This window comes from Elephas maximus, chromosome 1, assembly GCF_024166365.1.
Source record: "Elephas maximus indicus isolate mEleMax1 chromosome 1, mEleMax1 primary haplotype, whole genome shotgun sequence".
Lineage (NCBI taxonomy): Eukaryota > Metazoa > Chordata > Mammalia > Proboscidea > Elephantidae > Elephas > Elephas maximus.
Window position 1 is genome coordinate 102,389,502 of NC_064819.1, and position 25,130 is coordinate 102,414,631.

Sequence of the window (25,130 nt, forward strand, 5' to 3'; positions counted from 1 at the left end):
TCACACAGCCAGCAAGTACCAGAGCTGAGATTAGAATCCAGGCGGTTCGTCTGCTGGGGCCCTGCTCTAACACAATACTTTGCCACGTTCCTCATCAAGGGTTTTTGATGGGATGACAATATATTTTCCCTCTTCCCAATTCTTTCCCTCTAAGGTTGCCAAAGATGAAGAGGAAAAAAAAATGTTGAACTTAAAGTGAAAGACTTAATTTTGAGACTCAGGCTCTATCACTTACTACTCCTGAGTGGGGCCTCTTAGTCTCTCTGGATGTTTTCTCATCCAAAAATAATAATACTTTGCCCAACCCACCTCACAAAGCTATTGTAAAGGTTTTATTGCAAATAATATAAGCTGAAGTACTATATAAGTACAAAGCATTCATTCAGCCACAAAAATTTACTCAGGACTCATTCTGTATCAGGTACTGTGCAAGGCACTAGAAATACTTCAGTGAACTACACAGAGACAGGACCTGCCTTCCTGATGTCTCCAACCTAGACGTGAAGCGCTTTACAAGAAAGCAAACAAACAAAAGCTACTACACAGACTAGCTTAAATCTGTGCTTTTCAGTTAACAATGATGCATAACCACCTGGTGAAAATAAATATTTGTTCCCTTGTTACTGCGTACAAAATGGGGGGACGGGAGCAAAGTCTATTACTGCTCATCACTGCCACCCCATCTCCTCTATTTTGATACCACTAGTCAGGACGAAGCCAAAAGGGAAACATTAGGCTTTCAGACTTAGAAACTGATGCTACCCTTTGATTTTCTCTAAACATTTTTCAACATACAAATAATAAACTAGGCACAAGAGTTTCACATGACTAACTGATGTCTAAAATGGAAATGAAATTTCTACCACAAGTTTGTCTTCTTTTGAAGTTTATTTTAAGAGGACTTGAGAACTTTCCTAATCATTCTTAATATAGATAACATGAGGGTATCTTTCACCAATAAAGCCTACTTCTCTGATAAAAATCACCAGGAGTCCAATCCCCCAAATGTGGAGATTAACCCAATCACCACTTTCTCACCAGCGCCTCCCCCCCTTTTCTCTGTAGGTTAGATAATTCACTGAAACATCTCATAGACCTCAAAAACTATGAATTAGTTATGTGGTTTATTATGGTAAGAGTATACCTCGACCTGAACAATTGTATTCAGGTGTAAAAAGATACAACTCAAGAGCAAAAGGATATCAGCGTTAGGAAGAGGAACACGACAAGGTTTGGAAGGGTACCCGAAGCTGAGCTTCCATTTTCCCAAGGAGAGCGCATCTTTCCCTCCGCCAACCACACAGCCCTCAAGTAGAAAAGCTCCCAGAACCCCCTTGTTCCAGGCCTTTTATCAGTCAGTTCACGTGCTCATTGTCAGTTGCTAGGTAGGCTCCCTCACCAGGCCGGGGCCCAAGTAATTCTCAGATGCAGTCAATACACCTTAGTTACTTAGGAAATCACCTAAGGTTATTTTTCCAAAAACCAAGGGCAGAGGCCAAATACACTACATCTACAAAGATCACCTCTGTCTTCAAGGACCAAGACAAGTAAACAAAAATGCTTGAAACAATGTGACCAACATGATATTGAGGAAGAACACATTAATAATGATACGATGAAAACAATTTGCTTCATGTATAGTATTTGCATACATTATTTACACACATTATTTCAATTAGTCCTCATAACAACACTAGGAGGCTAGCAGTGTTATTCCTATTTTATAGATCAGAAAATTAAAGCTAAAATTCCTTAATAATTTAACACTAGGTCATACAACTAGTAAGTGGCCAATTCAGGATTATGAAATCAAATTTGCCTAATTCTAAAACCTATGCTTTTTTTTGCCTATGCTAATGAAAAGAAACCTAGATCTGATGAGTTAGGAGAGAAGTCCACGTTAAGGACGCCTATTTAAGATTAATCAGTATTTAAGAGAGTATGTGAAGCCATGGTTGAGAAAGAGATCACTCAGGGAAATGAGTAGCATGAGACAGAATTTAGATGCCCCATAATCCCTCAAACTCAGTAAATGTGAGAACAAGCTCAGCACCATCTCCAAAGAACTGCAATTCATTAATTCTAAGACATGTGTTTTTCCAATTATAACACTTCTGAAATTGGACTATAGACATGATGGTGTGTCATGGTTTAATTGGCAATTTTTTTTTTTTCCTTTCTTAGTGGTACACAAAATAACAGTATCTCTAAGAATTTCTGGCTGCTTAGATTTGATAAAAATACAGCAACTTTCTCCTCAACTTAATCCTCAAATTTAAACCCCTCTAAATCACCAAGATGTAATCATTCCACAATATCCCCTCTATACATCTAGTATTTTCCATTTTCCTTGCCACCACTCTAGTCTGAGGTTGCATCAGCTGTGCACAGATTAAATACCCTCCTAAATGTTCTTCCGGAATCCAGTTGTTCCCTATCCCAATTTGTCAAGTGCAGACCGTGGATCAATCTTTCAAAAAACACACTGTGCTCCTGCCACTCCCCTTCTCTAAAATCAGTTCCTCACTGCATATAAGTGAGAGTCCAACCTAGCTTTCAAAGCCTTCCATGATTTGGCCTGAGCTGACCCTTACAGACCTTCTTTGTTCTTAATCATCCTAAGCCTTCTACCTACCACCCATCTGTCAGTTTGTCATGCCGGGATGGCTTACATGTTGCTGTGATGCTGGAAGCCGTACCACAGATATTTCAAATACCGGCAGGATCACCCATGATGGACAGGTTTCAGCAGAGCTTCTAGACTAAGACAAACTAGGAAGAAAAGCCTGGCGATCTACTTCTAAAAATTAGCCAATGAAACCTCTATGGATCCCAACAGAATATTGTCCAATACAGTGCTGGAAAATGAGGCTCTTAGGTTGGAAGGCACTCATAATACACAGTGGCCACAGGCAGGGATGGATTACCCACTAAGCAAGGTATGCACAGGCTTACTTGTGCTTACTTACTTATCTGTAGTACGCAGTTTAACGTGACAAAAAAAAAACGTTCAAACCTATTGCGGTCAAGTCAATTCCAACTCATAGCGACTCTATAGGACAGAGTAGAACTGTCCCACAGAGTTTCCAAGGAGGGCCTGATGGATTCGAACTGCATAGCACTTAACCACTATACCCATGTGAAATTCTGTAGTACAGATTAATAAGTAAACATGATTAAGCCCAGGAAAAAAAAAAAAGTTGTTTTTTTTTTTTCTATAGATGTGGTGAAAACCATGCGAAATTGTGCATGACAGATTTGTAAGTAAATACAAGTAAGCCCGTGTGTATCTTCCATACTGGTTAATTCACTCCTGGCCACAGCAACGGACAAGTATGCCAATGACCATGAGGACCAGGACCAGGCAACGTTTTGTTTTGTTATACACAGGGTCACCATGAGTCGGAGCTGACTTGACTAGATGGCACTAATAACAACAACAAAGCCTTCTACTCAAGCCCTGATTAAGTTCTTCTATTCATGGTCCCCTAAATATCAGGGCTTTGAACCAGTTAGTTCCAGTTCAAACCCCTGCTGAGAATTTGCATTTCTAACAAGTTCCCAAGTGACATTATTGCTGTTGGTTAGGGACCAACACTGAGAACCACTAGTAGCGCAGTGGTTCTCAAAATGTATCATACATGAGAATCACCTGGGGACCTTTTTAAACTGTAAATTCTGATTCAGTATATCTGGGGTAGAAATGCAAATTCTCAACCGGAGTTCTAACCTGAAGGAATGGGTTTAAAACCCTGCTAAATACCCTAACCTCTATTAACATTATCAGTCCTGCCATCTGAAATGCACCCCAACCTGATTCCATTCAAATCAAATGTAAAGGCTCACCTCAAGCTTCATAATCTCAATGAAATCATCCCAAGCCACTCCTTCTTATGAAGTTCCATAACACGTGCCCATCTTAAACACTGTGTTTTAACTTTTCATGAAGAATGTCTTACTTCCACAATGAAATTAAAAGGATCAAAAGTCAGCAACCATGTTTTGCACTAAAGCAGTATAGCACAGTGGTTAGTTACACAGCCTCTGGAGCCAAACTACATGGGTTGACTCTCAGCTCCACATCTTTCTGTGTGACCTTAGGCAAGTTACTTAACCTCCCTATGCTTCAATTTCCTCTTTTGTAAATGGTGCCTACATTAGTACCTACCTCAGAGGGTTGTTAATGAGGATTAAATGAGCATGCAGATCTATGCCTGACACATAATAAAGCACATTATAAGCATTAATTACTACTATTTTCATTAATAAGAAAATTACCATGTGTCTGAAATGCTATATAAGTATTAGCTATTTTTTTTTTTTTAGAATCTCCATGTTCGTGGTACCTAAAATAAGAAGTACATAGCACTTCCGGCCAACATAGTACCATAGACAGAAAGCCACACCGTCCTCTACAGCAGAGACCCAAAAAACATTATAAGTGTTAATTACTACTATTTTCATTAATAAGAAAATTACCACATGTGTCTGAAATGCTATATAAGTATTAGCTATTTTTTTTTTTAGAATCTCCATGTTCATGGTACCTAAAATAAGAAGTACATAGCACTTCCGGCCAACATAGTACCATAGACAGAAAGCCACACCGTCCTCTACAGCACAGACCCAAAATTGACAGTTCCACAATAATAGAAGGAGATTTGAACACACCACTCTCAGTAAAGGATAGAATATCTAGAAAGAAACTCAACAAAGATACAGAAGACCTAAAGAGCACAATTAGCCAACCTGACCTCATAGACACATACAGAACACCCAACAGCTGCAAAGTACACATTCTTTTCCAAAGCACACAGAACAATCTCCAGAATAGATTACATCTTAGGCCACAGAGGAACCCTCCACAAAATCCAAAACACTGAGATAATACAAAGTATCTTCTCTGACCACAATGCCATCAAAGTACAAATTAACAACAGGAAGAGTAAGGCAAATAAATCAATTACATGGAAAGTGAGTAACACCCTGCTTAAAAACCACTGGGTAATACAAGAAATCAAAGATGGAATAAAAAATTTCTAAAATCAAACAAGAATGAAAACACATCATACCAAAACCTTTGGAACACACCAAAGGCAGTCTTCAGAGGTCAATTTATAGCACTAGATGAACACATCAAAAAAGAACAAAGAGACAAAATTGAAACATTAGTTACACAACTTGAACAAATAGAGAACAGCAAAAGCAGCCCACAGCCACCAGAAGAAAGGAAGTAATAAAGATCAGAGCAGAAATAAATGAAATACAGAACAGAAAAACAGAAAGAATCAACAAAACCAAAAGACAGTTCTTTGAAAGGCTCAGTAAAATCGACAAACCACTAGCGAAATTGACAAAAGAAAAACAAGACAGAATGCAAATAACCCAAATAAGAAATGAAATGGGGGACATTACAGCAGACCCAACTGAAATAAAAAGGATCACAACAGAGTATTATGAAAAACTATACTCCAACAAATTTGAAAACCTAGAAGAAAGGGACAAATTCCTAGAGACACACTACCTACCCAAACTAACAAAAAATGACATTGAAAATCTGAACAGACCTATAACAAGAGAAGAGATTGAAAAGGTAATTAAAAAAAAAAAAAACTCCCAGCCAAAAAAAGCCCTGGCCCAGATGGCTTCACTGGAGAATTCTACCAAACATTCAGAGAAAAGCTTACTCAAACTATTTCAGAACAAGGAAAAGGAAGCGATACTTCTGAATTCATTCTATGAAGCCAGCATAACCCTGATACCAAAACCAGGCAAAGACACCACAAAAAAAAAAGAAAATCACAGGCCAATATCCCTCATGAACACAGATGCAAAAATTCTCAACAAAATTATAGCCAACAGAATTCAGCATCATATCAAAAAATAATACACCATGACCAAGTAGGATTCATACCAGGTGTGCAAGGATGGCTCAACATTAGAAAATCAATCAACGTAATCCACCACATAAACAAAAGGAAAGAAAAGAATCACGTGATCATCTCAATCAATGCAGAAAAGGAATTCGACAAAGTCCGACACCTATTCCTGATAAAACTCTTAATAAAATAGGTGTAGAAGGGAAATTTCTCAACATAATAAAGGGCATCTATGCAAAACCAATGGCCAACATCGTTTTCAATGGAGAAGGCTGAAAACATTCCCCTTGAGAACAGGAACAAGACAAGGATGCCCTTTATCACCACTCCTATTTAACATTGTGTTGGAAGTCTTAGCTAGAGCAATAAGGCAAGAAACAGAAATAAAGGCCACCCAAATTGGTAATGAAGAAGTTAAACTCTCCCTATTTGGGAATGATATACTATACTTAGAAAATCCAAAAGACTCCACCAGAAAACTACTGGAACTAATAGATTCAGCAGAGTAGCAGGACACAAGATCAGCGTACAAAAATCAGTTGGATTCCTACACACCAATAAAGAGAACACTGAAAAGAAAATCAGGAAAACAATACCGTTTATAATAGCCCCTAAAAAAATAAAATACTTGGAAATAAATCTAACCAGGGATGTGAAAGACCTATACGAAGAAAACTATAAAACACTACTGCAAGAAACCAAAAGAGATCTACATAAATGGAAAAACATACCATGCTCATGGATAGGTAGACTCAACATTGTGAAAATGACAATTCTAAACAAAGCGATTTACAAATACAGTGCAATACCAATCCAAATACCAACACCATTCTTTAAAGAGATGGAAAAACTTATCGTTAACTTTATATGGAAATGGAAGAGTCCTCAGATAAATAAAGCACTACTGAAGAAGAATAAAGTAGGAGGGCTGGTACTACCTGACCTCAGAACCTACTATACAGCTACAGTAGTCAAAACAGCCTGGTACTGGTACAATGACAGATACATTGACTAATGGAACAGAATTGAGAACCCAGATGTAAATCCAACCACTTAAGGTCACCTGATCTTTGGCAAGGGCCCAAAGTCCATCAAATGGGGAAAACACAGTCTTTTTAACAAATGGTGCTGGCAAAACTGGATGTCCATCTGCAAAAAAATGAAACCAGGACCCACACCTCACACTATATACAAAAACTAACTCAAAATGGATCAAGGACCTAAATATAAAGCCAAAAACTATGAAGTTCACAGAACAAAAAACAGGATCAACACTAGAGGCCCTAATACAGGGCATTAACAGGATACAAATCACATGCAACAACATACAAACTCCAGAGGATAAGCCAGATAAACACTTATGCTCATCAAAAGACTTCACCAAAAGAATAAGAAGAGAACCTACAGGCTGGGAAGAAATTTTTGACTATTACAAATGAGACAAAGGTCTAATCTCCAAAATCTACAAGAAAATCCAACACCTCTACAACAAAAAGACAAATAATCCAATTAAAAATTGGGCAAAGGGTATGAACAGACACTTCACCAAAGAAGACATTCAAGCAGCCAACAGACACGTGAGGAAATGCTCACCATCTCCAGCCATCAGAGAAATGCAAATCAAAACCACAATGAGATACCATCTCACCTCGAACCAATAATACAGAAAATAACAAATGTTGGAGAGGCTGTGGGGAGATCAAAACTCTTATGCACTGCTGGTGGGAACGCAAAATGATACAACCATTTTGGAAAATGATATGGAGCTGCCTTAGAAAGCTAGAAATAGAAATACCATGTGATCCAGCAATCCTACTCCTAGGAATATACCCTAGAGAAATAAGAGTCGGCACACGGATATACGTACACCCATTTTCACTGCAGCATTGTTCACAATAGCAAAAAGATGGAAACAACTTAGATGCCCATCAACAGATGAATGGATAAACAAACTGTGGAACATACATATAATGGAGTATTACACAACGCTAAAGAACAACGATGAATCCGTGAAACATCACATAACATGGATGCCTCTGAAGGACATTATGCTGAGTGAAATAAGTCAATCACAAAAGGGCAAATATTGTATGAGACCATGACTGTAAATACTCATGAAAAGGTTTACATACAAAAAGAAACAATGTTTGATGGTTACGAGGGTGGGGAGGGGAGGGGATGGAAAAACACTTAATAGATAATAGATAAGTGGTAACTTTGGTGAAGGGTAAGACAGTACACAATACTGGGGAAGCCAGCACAACCTGTACAAGTCAAGGTCATGGAAGCTCCATAGACACACCTAAACTCCCTGAGGGGCCACACTGCTGGGCTGAGGGCTCTGGGGGCCATGGCCTCTGGGAACATCTAGCTCAATTGGCATAATAGAGTTTATAAAGGAAATATTCTACATTTTACGTTAGTGAGTAAGTGTCTGGGGTCTTAAAAGCCTGTGAGCGGCCATCTAGGACCCTCTACTCACCCCTTTGGGACCAAGGTAGAATGAAGAAAACTAAAGACACAAGGGAAAGATTAGTCCCAAAGACTAGTGGACCACATCTACCATGGCCTCCATCAGACTAAGTCCAGTACAACAAGATGGTTCTCAGTGACCACCACTGACTGCTCTGACAGAGATCACAATAGAGGGTCCTGGACAGAGCTGGGAAAAAATGTAGAATAAAATTCTAACGCAAAAAGAAAGACCAGACTTGCTGGCCTGACAGAGACTGGAGAAACCCTGAGAGTATGGACCCCGGACACCCTTTCAGCTCAGTAACAAGGCCACTCCTGAGGTTCACCCTTCAGCGAAAGACTGAACAGACCCACGGAACAAAACAAGACTAAAGGGGCACACCAGCCCTGGGGCAGGGACTGGAAGGCAGGAGGGAACAGGAAAGCTGGTAATAGGGAACCCAGGGTTGAGAAAGAGAGAGTGCTGACATGTAGTGGGGTTGTTAACCAATGTCATACAACAATGCGTGTACTGTTTGATGAGAAACTAGTTTGTTCTGTAAACCTTCACCTAAAGTTCAATAAAAAAGAAAAAAAAAAAGTACATAGTATGGACTCAGTACTGATTTGATGGAGGAAGAACGGGGAGAGGAAAGGTCTTAGAACAAGAACAAACTTATCAGGAAAGTGTCTAATTTTTACACTCTAGGAAGTAGCTGGAGAAATCTGTCCAGGAATAGTATGAAATGCCTATTTTGGAGTCTACGAAGGTACCTGATTTCAGGAAGAATCAAGAGGACAGTGGTAAAGAAAGGTATTCCAGAGGAAGCAAAGTTACATGTTCATAAATCCTAGAGCTCTGCAGCTGAGACCAGCGTAAGATACCAGCAAAACTTCTTGGTGAGTTTAGGAGAAATGGGTACTTACTGAGCATGCCTCTGTAATTGAGGTCCATGTCCCGGCTCTCTGACCGTACTTTAATAGCATCCAGAATGGCATCAGGAGACAGCAGTCCCGAAGGCCTCACAACATTCAGGAGCTCGGTGAGGCTCATCAGAGGTAAGCGCACAGCCTGCATGATTTCAGCGTGATTCTCCTTTGAGTTGTGCTTACACCAGTTTAACAAGGCTAGAAAAATATCCTTTTCAGGAGCTGCAAATGAATCTCTTAATACGATATTTAAAAGTGCTGTCTGAAAAGGAAAGAAGGGAAAATTCCAGTTATTACGGAGCTCAACCATACGCGTGGCCAATCAGTAAAACCTTAAAAAGTGTGCTTATCACTTATATTTAGACAACTAACTCTTTTTGACCCTCTTCTTTGCTTATTTTTTGTGCCATATACTCTCCTGCCCGTTATGGCTGAGCGAATAACAAGAAAAGATGGCAGCACCTTTCTTTCCTCTCCAGGCACGTTGTACCGTTACATCAAACATCTAGTCTTTCCAAATACATTTGCACCCATCTTCAGTAACACCGTGAGAAGACAAATGGCAAAGTGAAGTGCTGTCAATATACATGGGTACTACCCAAACCAAACCCACTGCCATCAAGTCAATTCTGACTCATAGTGACCCCAGAGCACATAAAACTGCTCCCCTATAGGGCTTCCTAAGCTGTAAATCTTTATGAAAGCAGGCTGCCACATTTTTCTCCCATGGAGCACCTGATGGGTTGGAACCACCAACCTTTTGGTAGCAGCCGAGCGCCTAACTATTGCACCACCAGGGCTTCTTTCTATAGGCACAACCAAAACCGAAAGAACTCATTGCCACCGAGTCCATTCTGACTCATAGCGGCCCTATAGGACAGAGTAGAACTGCCCCACAGACTTTCCAAGGAGCACCTGATAGATTCAAAACTGTTAACCTTTTCGTTAGCAGCCATAGCACTTAACCACTGTGCCACCAGGGCTTCTGTGGGCACCCCAGGAGAGGTGCAACTTGTCAGTCAGTAAGACATGTCCGGCATTTAAAATGCAAACCCTTTTGGTCTACCGTACTACTGCACTACCATGTTTCAGATTCTCAGATCTCCAGCCTGCCCTCCAGCAACGCCTCAAAGACCCTTGCCCTTAAAAACTAAGTAGGATTATAAAAATCATAGTTCATATTCAAACCAAAATATGTAGCTATTCAATAATCTTCCCACTGTAAATATCCAGGTCCTAGGGAGAACACAGAACGGGAAAAGCAGAGAGAGCCACCAGCTGGGGTTCAGAGAAAGACTTGAGTAAAAGAGCCTTACTCTAGCTACTGCACGGTGTGAGACAGTTTATTATAGTAGTTTGCGTGCCAGAAAAAACGCAGTGACTCAAAGACATCCAATGACACATCAGATCTCCTTTATAAATTTTCCTTCTTGCTCTAAGGAATTATTAGTTGCACTCTCTTGTCAGAAAAATATAAAACCCCAAAGTAGTATGCAATAGCACAAAGGACCCTATTTCACTGTCATCACATTGAAAAAAACCACCCAGCAGCACAGTCCCTTTCACACGTAAAACTTACCAGAAGAACCTTTTAAAAGCGACTAGAGCTGATCTGCCTCTCTCTCATATGATCTAGAGTCCCAGCTGCCAGAGGCAGGGGGCTAGACCAGCTAACCTCTTCAATACCAATGATTTTCCTTTTTTTACTCTTAGTCCATTGCTATACTGCTACTGTACAGGTATAAATACAACAATGTATGACTTGCAGGCAATGGCACACCTTAGAAAGGGAGAGGAAACCTTCACTTGAGAGCACCTCCTGAGCATTTCTGTCCATAAACATGCAGCACATACAAGTTAACTTGGGAAGCGCATAGAGGCTGGCAACATCAAAAGTCATGCAGACGTTCTGAATGTTAAGTATGGTGCAGAGATACTCAGAGGTAGAATCCTCCAGCTCTGGAAATCCATATTTATGAGCCAGGCTCAAAAAGTCCAGCAGCACCTCCTCCTTCTCATCTGTCAGTGTCGCTCGCCCAGTGTAGATGTACTTAAGCAGCATGGCGAACGCTTCTGCAGTGGTGTCCTGGAGAGGGATTTCTGCCTCAGGCTGAGACTCTCGCATGCCACCATACAGTAGTGCTCTGCACATCAGAGAACAAAAGGAAATAAACAGAATGAAAAGAGGAAAAACTCAAATAGGATTTGCTACAAAAATATAGGAAATATCAGCTATCACCATTATACAAACATAAATTTAAAGACACAAAGATCCAGGATAAAAAAAAAATACAAATGAATCCTGGTAAACAGTTCTGTAAGGAAAGTAAGAGAAACAATTTAACAACAATTTTGCATTATCTCTATAAACAACTGAGCTAATAAGATAGCCTGAGAGCTCAAGATACATAATAGACATTAAATAGAAAGATGAAAGAGAGCATTTGAGAGGAACAGGTGAAATCAATGTAAAAATATTAAAGGCCAATAAGCCAGTCTGAAAATTAAAACTACAGAGAAATATGTAATCAGATACACAAAATTAAATGCCAACCAAATGCCATTCTTCTCTGTCAGATTGGCAGAAATTTTAAAAGCCTTTTGATACCCCTTCTTGCAAAGGCAATGGGAAAACAGGTACTCTCACGCACTGTTTTCAGAGTATAAAGGGGTGCCCCATTTTGGGAAGTAATTCATCAATATCTACTCAAATTTAAAATGTACATACCCTTCAACTCTGCAATCCCACTTTTAGAACTTAATTCTAGAGAACTAGTTCAGCAGAGTATAGATAAATATATGAGAATACATACTGAAGCCCTGGAAACACTGGGAAAAAAATCTAAATGTCTATCAGTAGGAACAGGGTTGAAAACACTGCGATACACACATTCTACGCAGCCATTAGAAAGATCAAGGGAGATCAACATGCACTATCTTGGAAAGATGTTCAGGATATAATAACTGAATAAGTCAAGCTGTAGATCCATATGTTCCGCATGGAAAAAAAAGTATACAGTTACACATTTATATGTGTATGCATATAGGTATACACAGATGTATCTGTTTAAATCTAGAAAAATCAGAGAAAAGTTATATTTAACTATAAACAGTGGTTGCTACTGGGGAATAGGATTAGATGGCTGGGAGGGAAGGACTTTGATTTGTTACTCTACATTAAAAAGGAAATTGGTGATGGGATTATGAATAATTTTGACTTTTTTTTTTGGCTTTCAGTGTTTTTTAGATTTAAGAAGCGTATATTACTGCTCATCGGAAAAACTGAAACTATGTAATCAAGGCAGGTAATGAATCTAAATTTCTACCTCTATTACTCTAAGAGGAATAAGAAGAACCAATTAAGCCTCTAATCCTACAGGAAAGAAAAAGGACAGAGGAGGAAAGGAGAGGGGTGCAGAAAAGGGACTGAAGAGTAAAGCTTAAGAAAGAGAAGAGGCAAAAGCAAGAGCAAGAGAGCAAAAAAGAGAGCCCTTCTGTTCCTAAATTCTCAGGGCAGGACTGGAATTTCAGGGGTTCCCTCCATACCCACGTGGAACTTCTCCCGCCCTCCCTCAGGACCTGGCATTCTTGCCTGCCTAAAGAAAATAATTAGCACAAGATTCACGAATATTCCCAGCATACTGCTCCACTGAGTTATGCAGAGCCTAAAAACATCCTTGAAGGTTTTCATTTATCCAGAGAGCATCCAACTATAACCTTAAAATTACCAAATTAAAGAACTCCTTCCTAGGGCAACTCCACAAGACTTACACCCACTCCAGTGGGCATTTATCTGGATTCTCAGTGCTTTAAAAGTGGTTATGAATCAGCTCCCTCGGAGCACAAAACATAAACCCCCAATTTTGACAAGGAGGCAGGGACAGAGGCTGGCATTTACTGGGAAAAGTCCTCTCCTATACAGTTAAAAAAAAAAAAAAAACCCAAACCCAGAGCCGTTGAGTCGATTCCAACTCATAGCAACCCTATACAGTTAACCTGTCCTTATCTGGGAATTTGGAGTCCCTGGGTGGTGCAAACAGCTAAGTACATGGCTACTAACTGAAAGACTGACAGTTTGAACCCATTCAGGGGTGCCTCAGAAGAAAGGCCTGGCAATCTGCTTCCAAAAGGTCATGGCCATGAAAAGTCTATGGAGCACAGTTCTACTCTGCAACACATGGAGTATCCATGAGTTGGAACTGACTCAAGGGCAACTGGTTTTATCTGGGAATTGATTTGCTCTTAGGACGGCACCCAAGCCTCTCCACTGCTGGCAGTTAACTTTCCTTTGCATGAGAATTGTCAATGAGGGGACTTTCTCTAAAAGAGCATTGGTAGTGACCATGAGTGTAGCCTAACAAGCCATCAAAGATTACAAAGATTCAACAGTGTACTACCCACAAAGAGACAACAAGAACAAGGTTGATTAAGGCAGGGAGCATATCCCATTCACTCAGGATGATCTTCAAATTTCTGAATGTATCTGAGTTTCTTTTAAGAATATACTGATTATCTCAAGTGATATTTAAAAGAGAGCAAGATATAAAATATTAACAAATATTAAACATAAGGTTGAAAAGCTGTGATTTAATAAACAGTGGACTCTTAAAAAATACTTCAGTGGTAATGAGTGGACCAAAGGTTAAGAAAAGAGAAGGAAACAAAAAAGCAAAATTATGCTGAGGACCCGCCTGGTATCAAATAATGACAAGACTAAGGCCAGGGGCCTTGGTAAAGCTGACCACTGAGAGGGAGCTTGAGGAGGAAGTGTTAGCTAGAACTCTTACCAACTCTTTTCTCAGCTTCTGGTTTCCTCTACAGTGACATGTTGTATGTCAAAGGCTGAGACGTTCTGATAGAAGTCCTAACTAAAGAGCAGATATTTCCAAGAGACACACTTGACCACGATGTCTGCAACTCTAAGTGTTGCTGTCCTGCTGTCTTGGTTAATTCTGATTGTAAAAACTAGACTACAGTTTCACTGCAAGGTAACTGAAAATTTCTCTAGGCTATCTGTATCTCCATTTTTTACCTATTAAGTTTGCCTGAGTAAATCAGTAACTCTGTGGACCATCTTTATCCTTGTACATAGAAGGATCATGGACACATAGTCCATGATCAAAGTTAAATTATCAGTCAGGCAATAATTCAGTGATAATTTCTTTAACTAATATTAGTTAAAATGCAGAGTAATTAGAGATCAATTTTATATTCACAACTCTGGAAACTAAGGGTTTGAGTACCAAACTATATTGTTGTTAGTTGCCATCAAGTTGATTCCAGTTCATGGCAACAAACTATAGCTGCATATAAATACATGTAGGAGTTTAATATTAATTAAATACATAAGTATTTCTTTAGTCTTAGCTGTAATACGGAAACTCTGGTGGTGTAGTGGTTGAGTGCTATGGCTGCTAACCAAAAGGTCAGCAGTTCGAATCCGTCAGGCGCTCCTTGGAAACTCTATGGGGCAGTTCTACTCTGTCCTATAGGGTCGCTATGAGTCGGAATCGACTTGATGGCACTGGGTTTGGTTTTTTTGGTTAGCTGTAATATAACTATGAAACTTAGTCTGAGGCAATACTAAGTTTCCTTCAATCTGGAGTTGTCATGGACTGAATTATGTCCCCCAAAAAATGTGTTTATCAATTTGGCTGGGCCGTGATTTCCAGTATTGTGTGGTTGTCGTCCATTTTTTTATTGTAATTTTATGTTAAAGAGGATTAGGATAGGATTGTAACACCCTTACTAAGGTCACATCTCTGGAGCCAATGTAAAGGGAGTTTCCCTGGGGTGTGGTCTGCACCAGCTTTTCTCTCTCAAGAGATAAAAAAATAAAGGGAAGCAAGCAGAGACTTGGGGACCTCAAACCAATAATAAAGCAGTGGTGGGAGCAGAGTGCATCATTTGGACCCAGGGCCTCTGTGTGGAGAAGCTCCTAGTCTGGGAAAAAATTGATGAGAAGGCTGACAGAGAGAGAAAGTCTTCCCCTAGAGCTGACACCCTGAATTTGGACTGTTAGCCTACTTTACTGTGAAGAAATAAATTTGTCTTTGTTAAAGCCATCCACTTGTGGTATGTCTGTTATAGCAGCACTAGATAACTTAGACAGGGGTCATCAAACTTCATGTCTTAGAGAGATCTTTTAGGTTATCTACAGGTCCCAGACTTCAGCAGTCTGAAACCAAGAGGGACAGTAAGTCTGGAGGTCGGTCTACCTATACAAGAAGGATCCAATCTGCCCAGTAAATCAGTTCAACTCCTATTAGTTATTACCTACGAGGAGAAGGGGAGGGCAAAAAAAACTCAGCCAGAGAAACACACCTGAAACTCTGAAAAATGGTTGACTGGCATTGTGTGGCCTGGGAAGCCTTCTAGCTGCATAATTCTATGATGGCTTCAGAAAGAAAAGGTGATCCTCAAAAAGTCCACAAGGATGAAATTCTGATAGATATTGAATGGACAGATTTCTAAGATTTGTTATTATACCTGGTTACAATATTTTTCATAGAGTAGAAAATACCAGTGTTTTCTACAAGTGACTTGAATCTTGAAAAAAGTATTACACACTTACCGAAAATATTGGCACCTGGCTGCTAAAATTACCCTGTGTGCAGCAAAGCGTTTCTTTTCCACAACAAATGTGACGTCACCATATTCTTCCCCAATTAACAAGGCACCAATATGTTCAGACAAAATGTGCACATGATCAATTTCCCCCACTGCAGTAAAGGGGCGGAGCGGGTGGCTGTTACTCATCTTGTGGAACAGATGGTAGTCGTTGATCTATTATATAAAGAAGGGATGACCGTTAGCAGGGAAAGGGGAGCACGCTTAGAAAAATCACATACCATCAACAGAGCTAAATCAAAGATTTCACTAACCCATTCCTTCTGGGAAGCAATTTAACCTGTTTCCATTAACTCCAATTGGAGCTAATATCTCTACTGCTTTATCATACTAGGAAAGCAAAAACACTGGGGTCTTCAAACACTAACAGGCTTGGAACCATGACAAGGTAGAAAAGTGCACTAAATACAGGTCTCTTGTTCCTCAGTAACTCAGGAAAAGGAAAATCAACAACCAGAAGAATCCCTCTTTTGGCACAGATATATTTAATAAGGTTAGATACAACTATACGCAGTAGAAAAGTCACCCAGTGATAGATCTAGACCTAAATTACAAACGGAATACATACATTACAAATGACTACATAACCATAAAAAAAATTAATTTCAGAGGTTTTGGTCTGAAACCATCTTATTTCATAAAAGCATTATAGTCTTCAGAAGTCATAAAAATAACTTGACATTTAATAATGAAAGTTTATAGTAAGCATCCTAGCCCCTCCAAAAATCTAATACCAATATTTTTCTCAAGACGGTAATTTTCATTCCAAACTTGCAGCAGGGATGATCAGGTTGCCAGTGTCTACTAGGAGATGATTACATTTTATCTTATTTACAGGCACATAGGCACTTCCTTGCTTTGTATGCAACGCACATCTATAAATGTAACTGAAAAATCAAAGGGCTAAAAGTTGATTAACAGACTCACGTGTTATAAAGACGAGTTATGTTTTTAGAATGGGGCAGTGCTGGTCCAGTGGTAGCATTCTTTTTTTTTTTTTTTTACTTTTTTAAAAATTGTTCTTTAAGTGGAAGTTTCTAGTTTAAGTTAGTTTCTCATAGAAAGATTTATACACACATTGTTATGTGACCTAGTTGCTCTCCCCACAATGTGACAGCAAACTCCTACTTTCTAATCTCAGATTTCCGTGTTCATTCAACCAGCTCCTGTCCCTTTTCTGCCTTCTCATCTCTCCTCTGGACAGGAGCCACCCATGCAGTCTCCTGTATCTACTTGAGCTAAGAAGCACCCTCTTTATGAGTATCATTTTATGTCTCATAGACCAGTCTAATTTTTGTCTGAAGAGTTGACTTCTGGAATGGTTTCAATTCTGGGCTAGCGGTCCGGAGACCATGTCTTCCAGAGTCCCTCCAGTCTCAGTAAGACCATTAAGTCTGGTCTTTTTACACGAATTTGAGTTCTGCACCCCACTTTTCTCCCGCTCCATCATTAGTGGTAGCCAGGCACCATCTAGTTCTTCTGGTCTCAAGCTGATGAAGTCTATGCTTTACGTGGCCCTTTCTGTCTCTTGGGTTCATATTTTTCATTGTGTCTTTGGTGTTCTTCATTCTCCTTTGCTCCAGGTGGGCTGGGACCAATTGATACATCTTAGATCTCCACTTGCTAGCTTTTAAGACCCCAGACACCACTCACCAAAGTAGGATGCAGAACATTTTCTTAATAAACTTTGTTATACCAATTGACCTAGAAGTCCCCCAGTGGTAGAATTCTTGCCTTCCATCATAAAAAAAAAAAAAAAAAAAAAAATTTTTTTTTTTTTTTTTTTTTTTTTAAGGAAGATCCAGTTTTGATTCCCAGCCAAAGCAACTTAGGTGCAGCCACCACCCACTCATCTGTCATTGGAGGCTTTTGTGTTGCTAGGATGCTGAACAGGCTTCAGAGAGACTTCCAGACTAAGACATACTAGGAAGAATGGCCCGACACTCTATGTCTGAAATTCAGCCAGTGAAAACCCCATAGATCACAGCAGTCTGATCGTGTTGTGCATGAAGTCACAATGAGTCAGGGGCCAGCTCAACAGCAGCTAACAGTAACAACGAAATGTTCTTAGAAAGCTAAAATTGTTTTCAAATCCTTGATGTAGTACTGCTTTTCCAGGTGTCATGGACTGAATTATGTCCCCTCAAAAATGTATCAACTTGGTTAGGCCATGACTCCAGTTTTGTGTGGTTGTCCTCCATTTTGTGATTGTAATTTTTATGTTAAGAGGATTAGGGTGGGATTGTAACAACACCCTAACTCTGGTCACATCCCTAATCCAGTATAAAAGGAGTTTCCCTGGGGTGTGGCCTGCACCACCTTTTACCTTAAGAATAAAAGGAAAGAGAAGCAAGCACAGAGTTGGGGACCTCATACCACCAAGAAAGAAGCACCTGGGGTTCCTGCTCAGAGAAGCTCCTACTCCAGGGCAAGATTGACGAGAAAGACTTGCCTCCAATGCTGACAGAGAAAGCCTTCCCCCGGAGCTGATGCCCTGAATTTGGACTTCTAGCCTACTAGACTGTGAGAAAATAAATTTCTTTGTTAAAGCCATCCACCTGTGGTATTTCTGTTATAGCAGCACTAGATAACCAAGACACCAGGTATAGATAACCCATGAAATGGGTGAGAGTCTTAACTAGCACTCAGATATCCCAGGTAGGGAGGAGGCTGCTAGCTCAGACATGAGCCAACCGCCCCTTTGTTGCACCACAGACTCAGAGAACTGAGCCAGCGTATCTTTCCTCCACTGGACTTCCACACCTTCTTGAACACTCCATTTGTACCACAATTAAAGATTGAATAGCTCCTAATCCTTAAACTTCCACACCCAGATCCACTATTAGCAAGACATGTGAAAAATGAAAACTCCTTAGGGGCCGGTTTCCCTAGCTACCTGCCTCAGTAACCCGCTACCCCAACCCCACCCCCAGCAGCGGGAGCAACAACAAGGATGTGATGTAGAGGGACAGGAGGATGAGCTAAGCAAGGAGACACCCCACACCGTAAGTGAATAAGCTTCTCGCCCCCTGGGAGCATCAGAGGGCTAGCAGTATACCCTTCTCATTGCTTAGGCAAATCTCTCTCCTTCAACTGCAGTCTCCATTTGAAAGCCCTAAAAACTGAATTATCTTCAGTCAGCTGTGCATGAAAGACGAAATTCAGTTTAAGAAGATCTACTTAAAAGTGTAAGCAAAAAATGTGTGGTTCAATAGTCTACCATGCAATACAGCAAATACTATGTAATACAACAGTCTAACACAGGAATCAGCAAACTTTCTGCAAAGAGTCAGACAGTAAATATTTTGGGCTTTTCAGGCTCTACAGTCTCTGTCCCAACTACTCAAGTCTGCCACTGGAGCTCAAAAACAGCCATAGCAAGTAAATGAATGAGCGTGGCTGTGCTCCAATAAAACTACTCCCAGAAAAGGGCCAGGTTTGGCCCACCGATTGCAGTTTGACAACCCCTGGTTTACCGTATGATCAAGTACTGACAGTGCGTAAAGAATCAGACCGTTTATTTGGTCTCTAGCTGGATCACCAAATTGATGTTCAAAAACAACATGGTCATTTGCTATGTCACCTATGAAATTCTGAGAGCTACTGATACCTGATTGCAAATCCCATTCCTCTTCAGCACAACCTCTCACCTCATCACTATCTAATAGCTCAACGATGGTACATGACTCTAAACAAAACACTCTCATTCTCTGGCTGAATGATTCAATGTGTATGCCCAGTGAATATATATTCTCTGGTACAAGATCCTCTTAAAATCTCTATCCAGGTCCTGGGTAAAACCCAAATTACTGCGTAAATGACTCTTGATGAACAAGAAAACTGATTTTTGGCTAACTAGCTCAGAAGGGAAATTTATAATTCTTCAACTGATACATCATAAGTATTACTACACATGTAAATATCTAGTTTTTCATGTCAGAACATATATAATTTCACTTTGTTAAATTTACATTTTAATTATGCTTTTCCAACTGGGGACATAAAGAGAATAGTCAGGTACAGAAAATAGCCACTTAGTGTGAAACAGACACAATTTTTATTGGCATATAGAAATAATTTTAATTAGACCAGTGATTCTCAATAAGCTTGCCACACATTGTAATCCCACGCACAGCTTAAAAAAGGGAAAAAACATGCTTGAGTCCCACCCATCAGAGGTTCTAATTTCAGTTGGTGTGGAATGGGGCCCAGGCACTAGTATTTTTCAAATTATTCCAAGATAAGTCTAATGAACAGCCCCAGAAAAAAGCCACTGATTTAGACTCATGTTGCTGTAGGTTCACAACCCTTACTTAGGTCCACAAGTATACAAATAAAATAAAATAAAAACCAACCCAGTGCCATCGAGTCGGTTCTGACTCATACTGACCCTACAGGACAAATAAACAAATAAAATATTCACATTTATTTTGGATATGATTTTATTTTGAATCTGTATTGCAAAGAGGCAAATGGTGCTAACGAAGTCACCCATGCACAGCTTGTATACAGAAAATGAGTATTTTCACTCATGGGCTATCTTATCTAGAAAGCAGTAGCCTGGATCCACCTACTTGCATTCGAAAGGCATGTTCTGGAAACCATACACCAGTAAAGTTAATTTTTTTAAATCACAAACTTAATTCAATAAACAATGAAATTGATCTAAAAATTTTTTTTAAGTCCATGGAGTGAAAGTTTATTGCCTTCCTTCTTAACCTTTAAAAACTTACTCTCTTATTAATTACATATGTGATCTTTGACAAATTTGCTAAACTTCGATGAAGTTGTTTCTACATCTGTAAAATGATACGGTTATAGTAGGTTGTTTTTTTTTTAATTATATACTATAACTCTGCCACTGCCTTTTAATATTTCTTTGTTTTGGCCTGTCATATGAATTCAAGATATTTCAGCTCTAAAACAAGAATACAACATTTAAAATGAAAGTTTATAAAGAGAACTGAAACTTTTTAAAAGTTTATACAAATACATTATTATGGTAGACAGTCCCAAAGATGGCTGCCTTCAATTCGTTTCCCTCCCTGTACATGCTACCTCTCTCATGAGAAAGGGAATCCATTTTACCTCCCCTTGAATCTGGACTGGCCCTGGAACTGCTTTAACCAACAGAAATGAGGTTCTACTCCTGAGCTGCCACTGACCATGCATGGAGGAGAACCAAGAAACTCAGATGACGATGAGAACCAAGGCCCCAGACACATGATCTCGATCAAGTCATTCCAACCCACTCCCCACCATATGAACCATTCTACTTGAGGGACCAGATATGTGAAGATACTCCAACCCCAGAAGATCACATGGCACAGATACAAGCCACCATCACTGGGCAGAGTCCAAGTTCCTGACCTTCAGAATTGTATGCATTACAAAATGGTTATTTGTTCAACTCATTTAGTTTAAAGGAATTCTGTTACATATTAAGTGATAACTAAAACAATTATATGAAAAGCCTTTCATTTTCTTTAAGAGTTTCGCAACTGTCAGTAATTTCAAAATTAGTACACAAGACATTTTAGAGCTGGGTCTTAGTCACTTGCAACAAGGGGAAAAAATAAAAACAGTTTTTTTGTGTGCTCATTCATTTAAAATATTTCTTGAGATCATACCACGAGCCAGGCACTGTGCCAAAAGCTAGGAATATATCTAGAACAAGACAGGCTAGCTCCATGCCTCCCAGAAGCTTCTAGTTCATGGGGCAATGACCTATGAGATGCTAAAGATTTTGTAGAAATTTTACTTAAATTATAAAGACACAACCTATTTCAAGCTGAGAAAGTATTTACTCCGTCATTCCCCAATTTAATATCACAATATCTCCTAGTCTTTTCCCCAAGAGTAGGGGTTATTTGTTCGGTTAGAAAAGTTGTGGTAGTTGAGCTGGGTGTAGGAAAGGAACTTCAGTTCTGGGGAAAACGGAAGTTTTAAAGCCTGTGCAGTCTCTTCAAATGTCAAAATTCTACAGTACTGTGCTGGGGACCCCCAAGACCATCTCCAGGTTTGATGGTTCTCTAGGAGGGCTCACGGAATTCAGCACACAGTCATACTCATAGCTATGATTTATTATGGTGAAAGGATACAAAGCAAAATCAGCAAAGGAAAAAGGGGTATGGGATGAAGCCTGGGGGAAATCAGGCACAAGCTTCCAAGGCTCTGTTTCCAGTGGAGTCACACAGGACATCCTTATTTTCCCCAGCAATGAGCTGTGACAACACATGTGAAATGCTGCCATCCAGGGATGCTCACTAGAGACCCAGCGCCCAGGGTTTTTACTGAAGGCTAGTCACACAGGCACCCTTTGCCTGGATATGTGACTCCTTGAAGGAAAGCAGGTGTTCAGCATAAACCATGCTGTTTATACAAACAATTTAGGCACAGTAAGCCACTCTTAACTAGTTAACAGTGGAAACCCTCTCAAAATCTAAGTTCCCATACACCAGCCAAAGGCCAATCTTGTAAGCAAGTCTTTCCAAGGATAGCAGTTCAGACCTGCTACGTTAACACTTTTCTGAAAGGCACAAAAGCAACCAGAGAACACAATGGTGTTTAGCAAAAGCACTGAAAACAAAGAGTCTAAAAATCTGATATACTTATTTTACCTTAGCTTTGAATAGGAGAAAGGCATACTGAGAAAATAATCAACCCCATCTGCCCAAACACGTTCCTGAACCCTGATACGCCCAATATGCCAGGTGCCAACAGTTTTATAGGCAGGTTTCTTCAAAATTTCAAGGATCCAATAATTCCAATATTATTTAAACTGCTTATGTGCACACAGGAAGAAGTAAAGTCTTTTAATTCCTCTTATTAAGCCAATATAATCCTAAGACTAAGATGTGACCACACACACTCAAAAACCAATAAAAATGCAAAAATCCTATGTCAAATATAGGAAAACAGGATTAAGCAGGATTCAAGACAAAGTGAGGTAAATTCCAAGGACGTACGAATATTAGGAAAAATAATACAATGAATTAATAGGTCAAAGGAGAAAAAAAGCATATAGTTAGCTCAATAAAAGGTGCTAAGGCTGCTAACCAAAATGTCGGCAGTTCAAATCCACCAGGTGCTCCTTGGAAACTCTATGTGGCAATTCTACTCTGTCCTATAGGGTCGCTATGAGTTGGAATCGACTTGATGGCACCGGGTTTTTTTTTTTTTTTATTACTAAATGTTTTTTAAAAAGTTTAACTGAATAGGAATAAAAGACTATCTTCTTAACTTGATCCACACCCTAGCTGTAAGCACCTGGTTCATGATAAAAACATTAGAAAACATCCCTAGAAAGCTCAAAAGATGTGGACACCCACTTTTATCACTATTAATATTTTTTAGAAACAAAAGACAATTCAATTAAGGAAACTAAATTAAAGGTAGATGGATTAGGAAACAAAGAGGCAAAATAATTGTTATTTGCGAATAATCTGATTGTCCATATGAAAAACCCATAAGAACCAACCAAAAAAAATATTAGAGCAAATAAGGGAGGTTCACTAAGGGAATGACATAAAATAATTATCTGAAAATATATAGCATTCTTCCATGTCAAAAACAACCAATCAGAAAATACGAGAAAAAAAGAGTAGTAGTTTATAATGACAAAACACTGCCAAAAGAACGAACAAATCTGTCTTGGAAGAGTACCTAGGAATAAACTCATGGGACATGTAAAGGAAATAACAATACTGTTTTGAAGAACTTAAGAAAAATAAATGAAAGACACATAAAAATAAATGAAAAGACTGAGGACAGAATGACCCAATATTGTAAAAAGATCAATCTGCCCTAAATAATTCAGTGAAAAATCCATACAAAAAAAGCATATTCAATATTTTACTGTACTTTATATTGTGAACAAAAAGAGTATTTTAGTAACAGGAAGTTCAGAAAGCAAAATCCAAAAGAACATTACTGGTAAGGATACACAGAAAAAAAGGTCTGTCAAAGAGCACACGTATTAGAAAATTGAGGGTGAGAAATGAGAGTTTTATATGTATCAAGAGGTTTAAGCAGAGAAACACAGTTTTAATTAATCCAGGAATTAAAAGTAATCCCAATCAGACTCAAAGTGTTATTGCTGTTGTTGTTGTTAGGTGCCATCAAGTCAGTTTCAACTCATAGCGACCCCTATGTACAACAGAACGAAACACTGTCCAGTCCTGCACCATCCCCACAATCGCTGTTATGCCTGAGCCCATTTTTGCAGCCACTGAGGGTTTCCTCTTTTTCACTGACCCTCTACTTTACCAAGCATGATGTCCTTCTCCAGGGACTGAGTCCCTCCTGATAAGATATTCAAATTATGTGAGATGAAGTCTTGCCATCCTTGCTTCTAAGAAGCATTCTGGCTGTACTTCTTCTAAGACAGAGTTGTTCATTCTTTTGGCAGTCCATGATATATTCACCAACACCATGATTCACAGGCATCAAGTTCTTCTGTCTTCCTTATTCACTGTCCAGCTTTCACATGCATATGAGGCGACTGAAAAAACTAGGGCTTGGGTCATGTACACCTTAGTCCTCTAAGTGACATCTTTGCTTTTTAACACTTTAAAGAGATATTTTGCAACAGATTTACCCAACGCAATGCATCGTTTGATTTCTTGACTGCTGCTTCCATGTGCACTGATTATGGATTCAAGTAAAATGAATGAAATTCTGGACAACTTCAAATATTTTCCCACTTGTCATGATGTTGCTTATTGGTCCAGTTCTGAGGATTTTTGTTTTCTTTATGTTAAGGTGAAATCCATACTGAAGGCTGTGGTCTTTGATTTTCATAAGTAAGTGCTTCAAGTCCTCTTCACTTTCAGCAAGCAAGGCTGTGTCATCTGCATATGGCACTGTTTGTGTCTTCCTCCAATCCTGATGCCGCATTCTTCTTCATATAGTCCAGCTTCTCAGATTATTTGCTCAGCATACAGACTGAATAACTATGGTGGAAGGAAAGAACCCTGACACACACCTTTCTTGACTTTAAATCACACAGAATCCGCTTGTTTTATTCAAACAACTGCTGCTTGGTCTAAGTACAGGTTCCTCATGAGCAGAATTCAGCGTTCTGGAATTCCCATTCTTCGAAATGTTACCCATAATTTGTTATGATCCACACAGTTGAATGCATTTACATAGTCAATAAAACACAGGTAAACATCTTTCTGGTATTCTCTGCTTTCAGCCATGATCCATCTGACAATACCATGGCTTGGGTCAGGC

General features: G+C 39.4%; 1 protein-coding gene across 5 annotated transcripts in view; it reads right to left on the reverse strand.

The window, feature by feature from the left end:
* Positions 1-25,130, reverse strand: part of BTBD9 (BTB domain containing 9) — a 454,871-nt gene that overhangs the window by 387,986 nt on the left and 41,755 nt on the right. For all 5 annotated transcript variants that reach the window (XM_049891262.1, XM_049891280.1, XM_049891268.1 and 2 more), the window contains exons 2-4: positions 15,838-16,049; positions 11,044-11,407; positions 9,261-9,525 (exon numbers count right to left, since the gene is read on the reverse strand). In XM_049891262.1, the coding sequence (XP_049747219.1) occupies positions 9,261-9,525; positions 11,044-11,407; positions 15,838-16,022 (814 nt within the window). In that variant the 5' untranslated portion in view covers positions 16,023-16,049. The remainder of the gene's footprint in view (positions 1-9,260; positions 9,526-11,043; positions 11,408-15,837; positions 16,050-25,130) is intronic.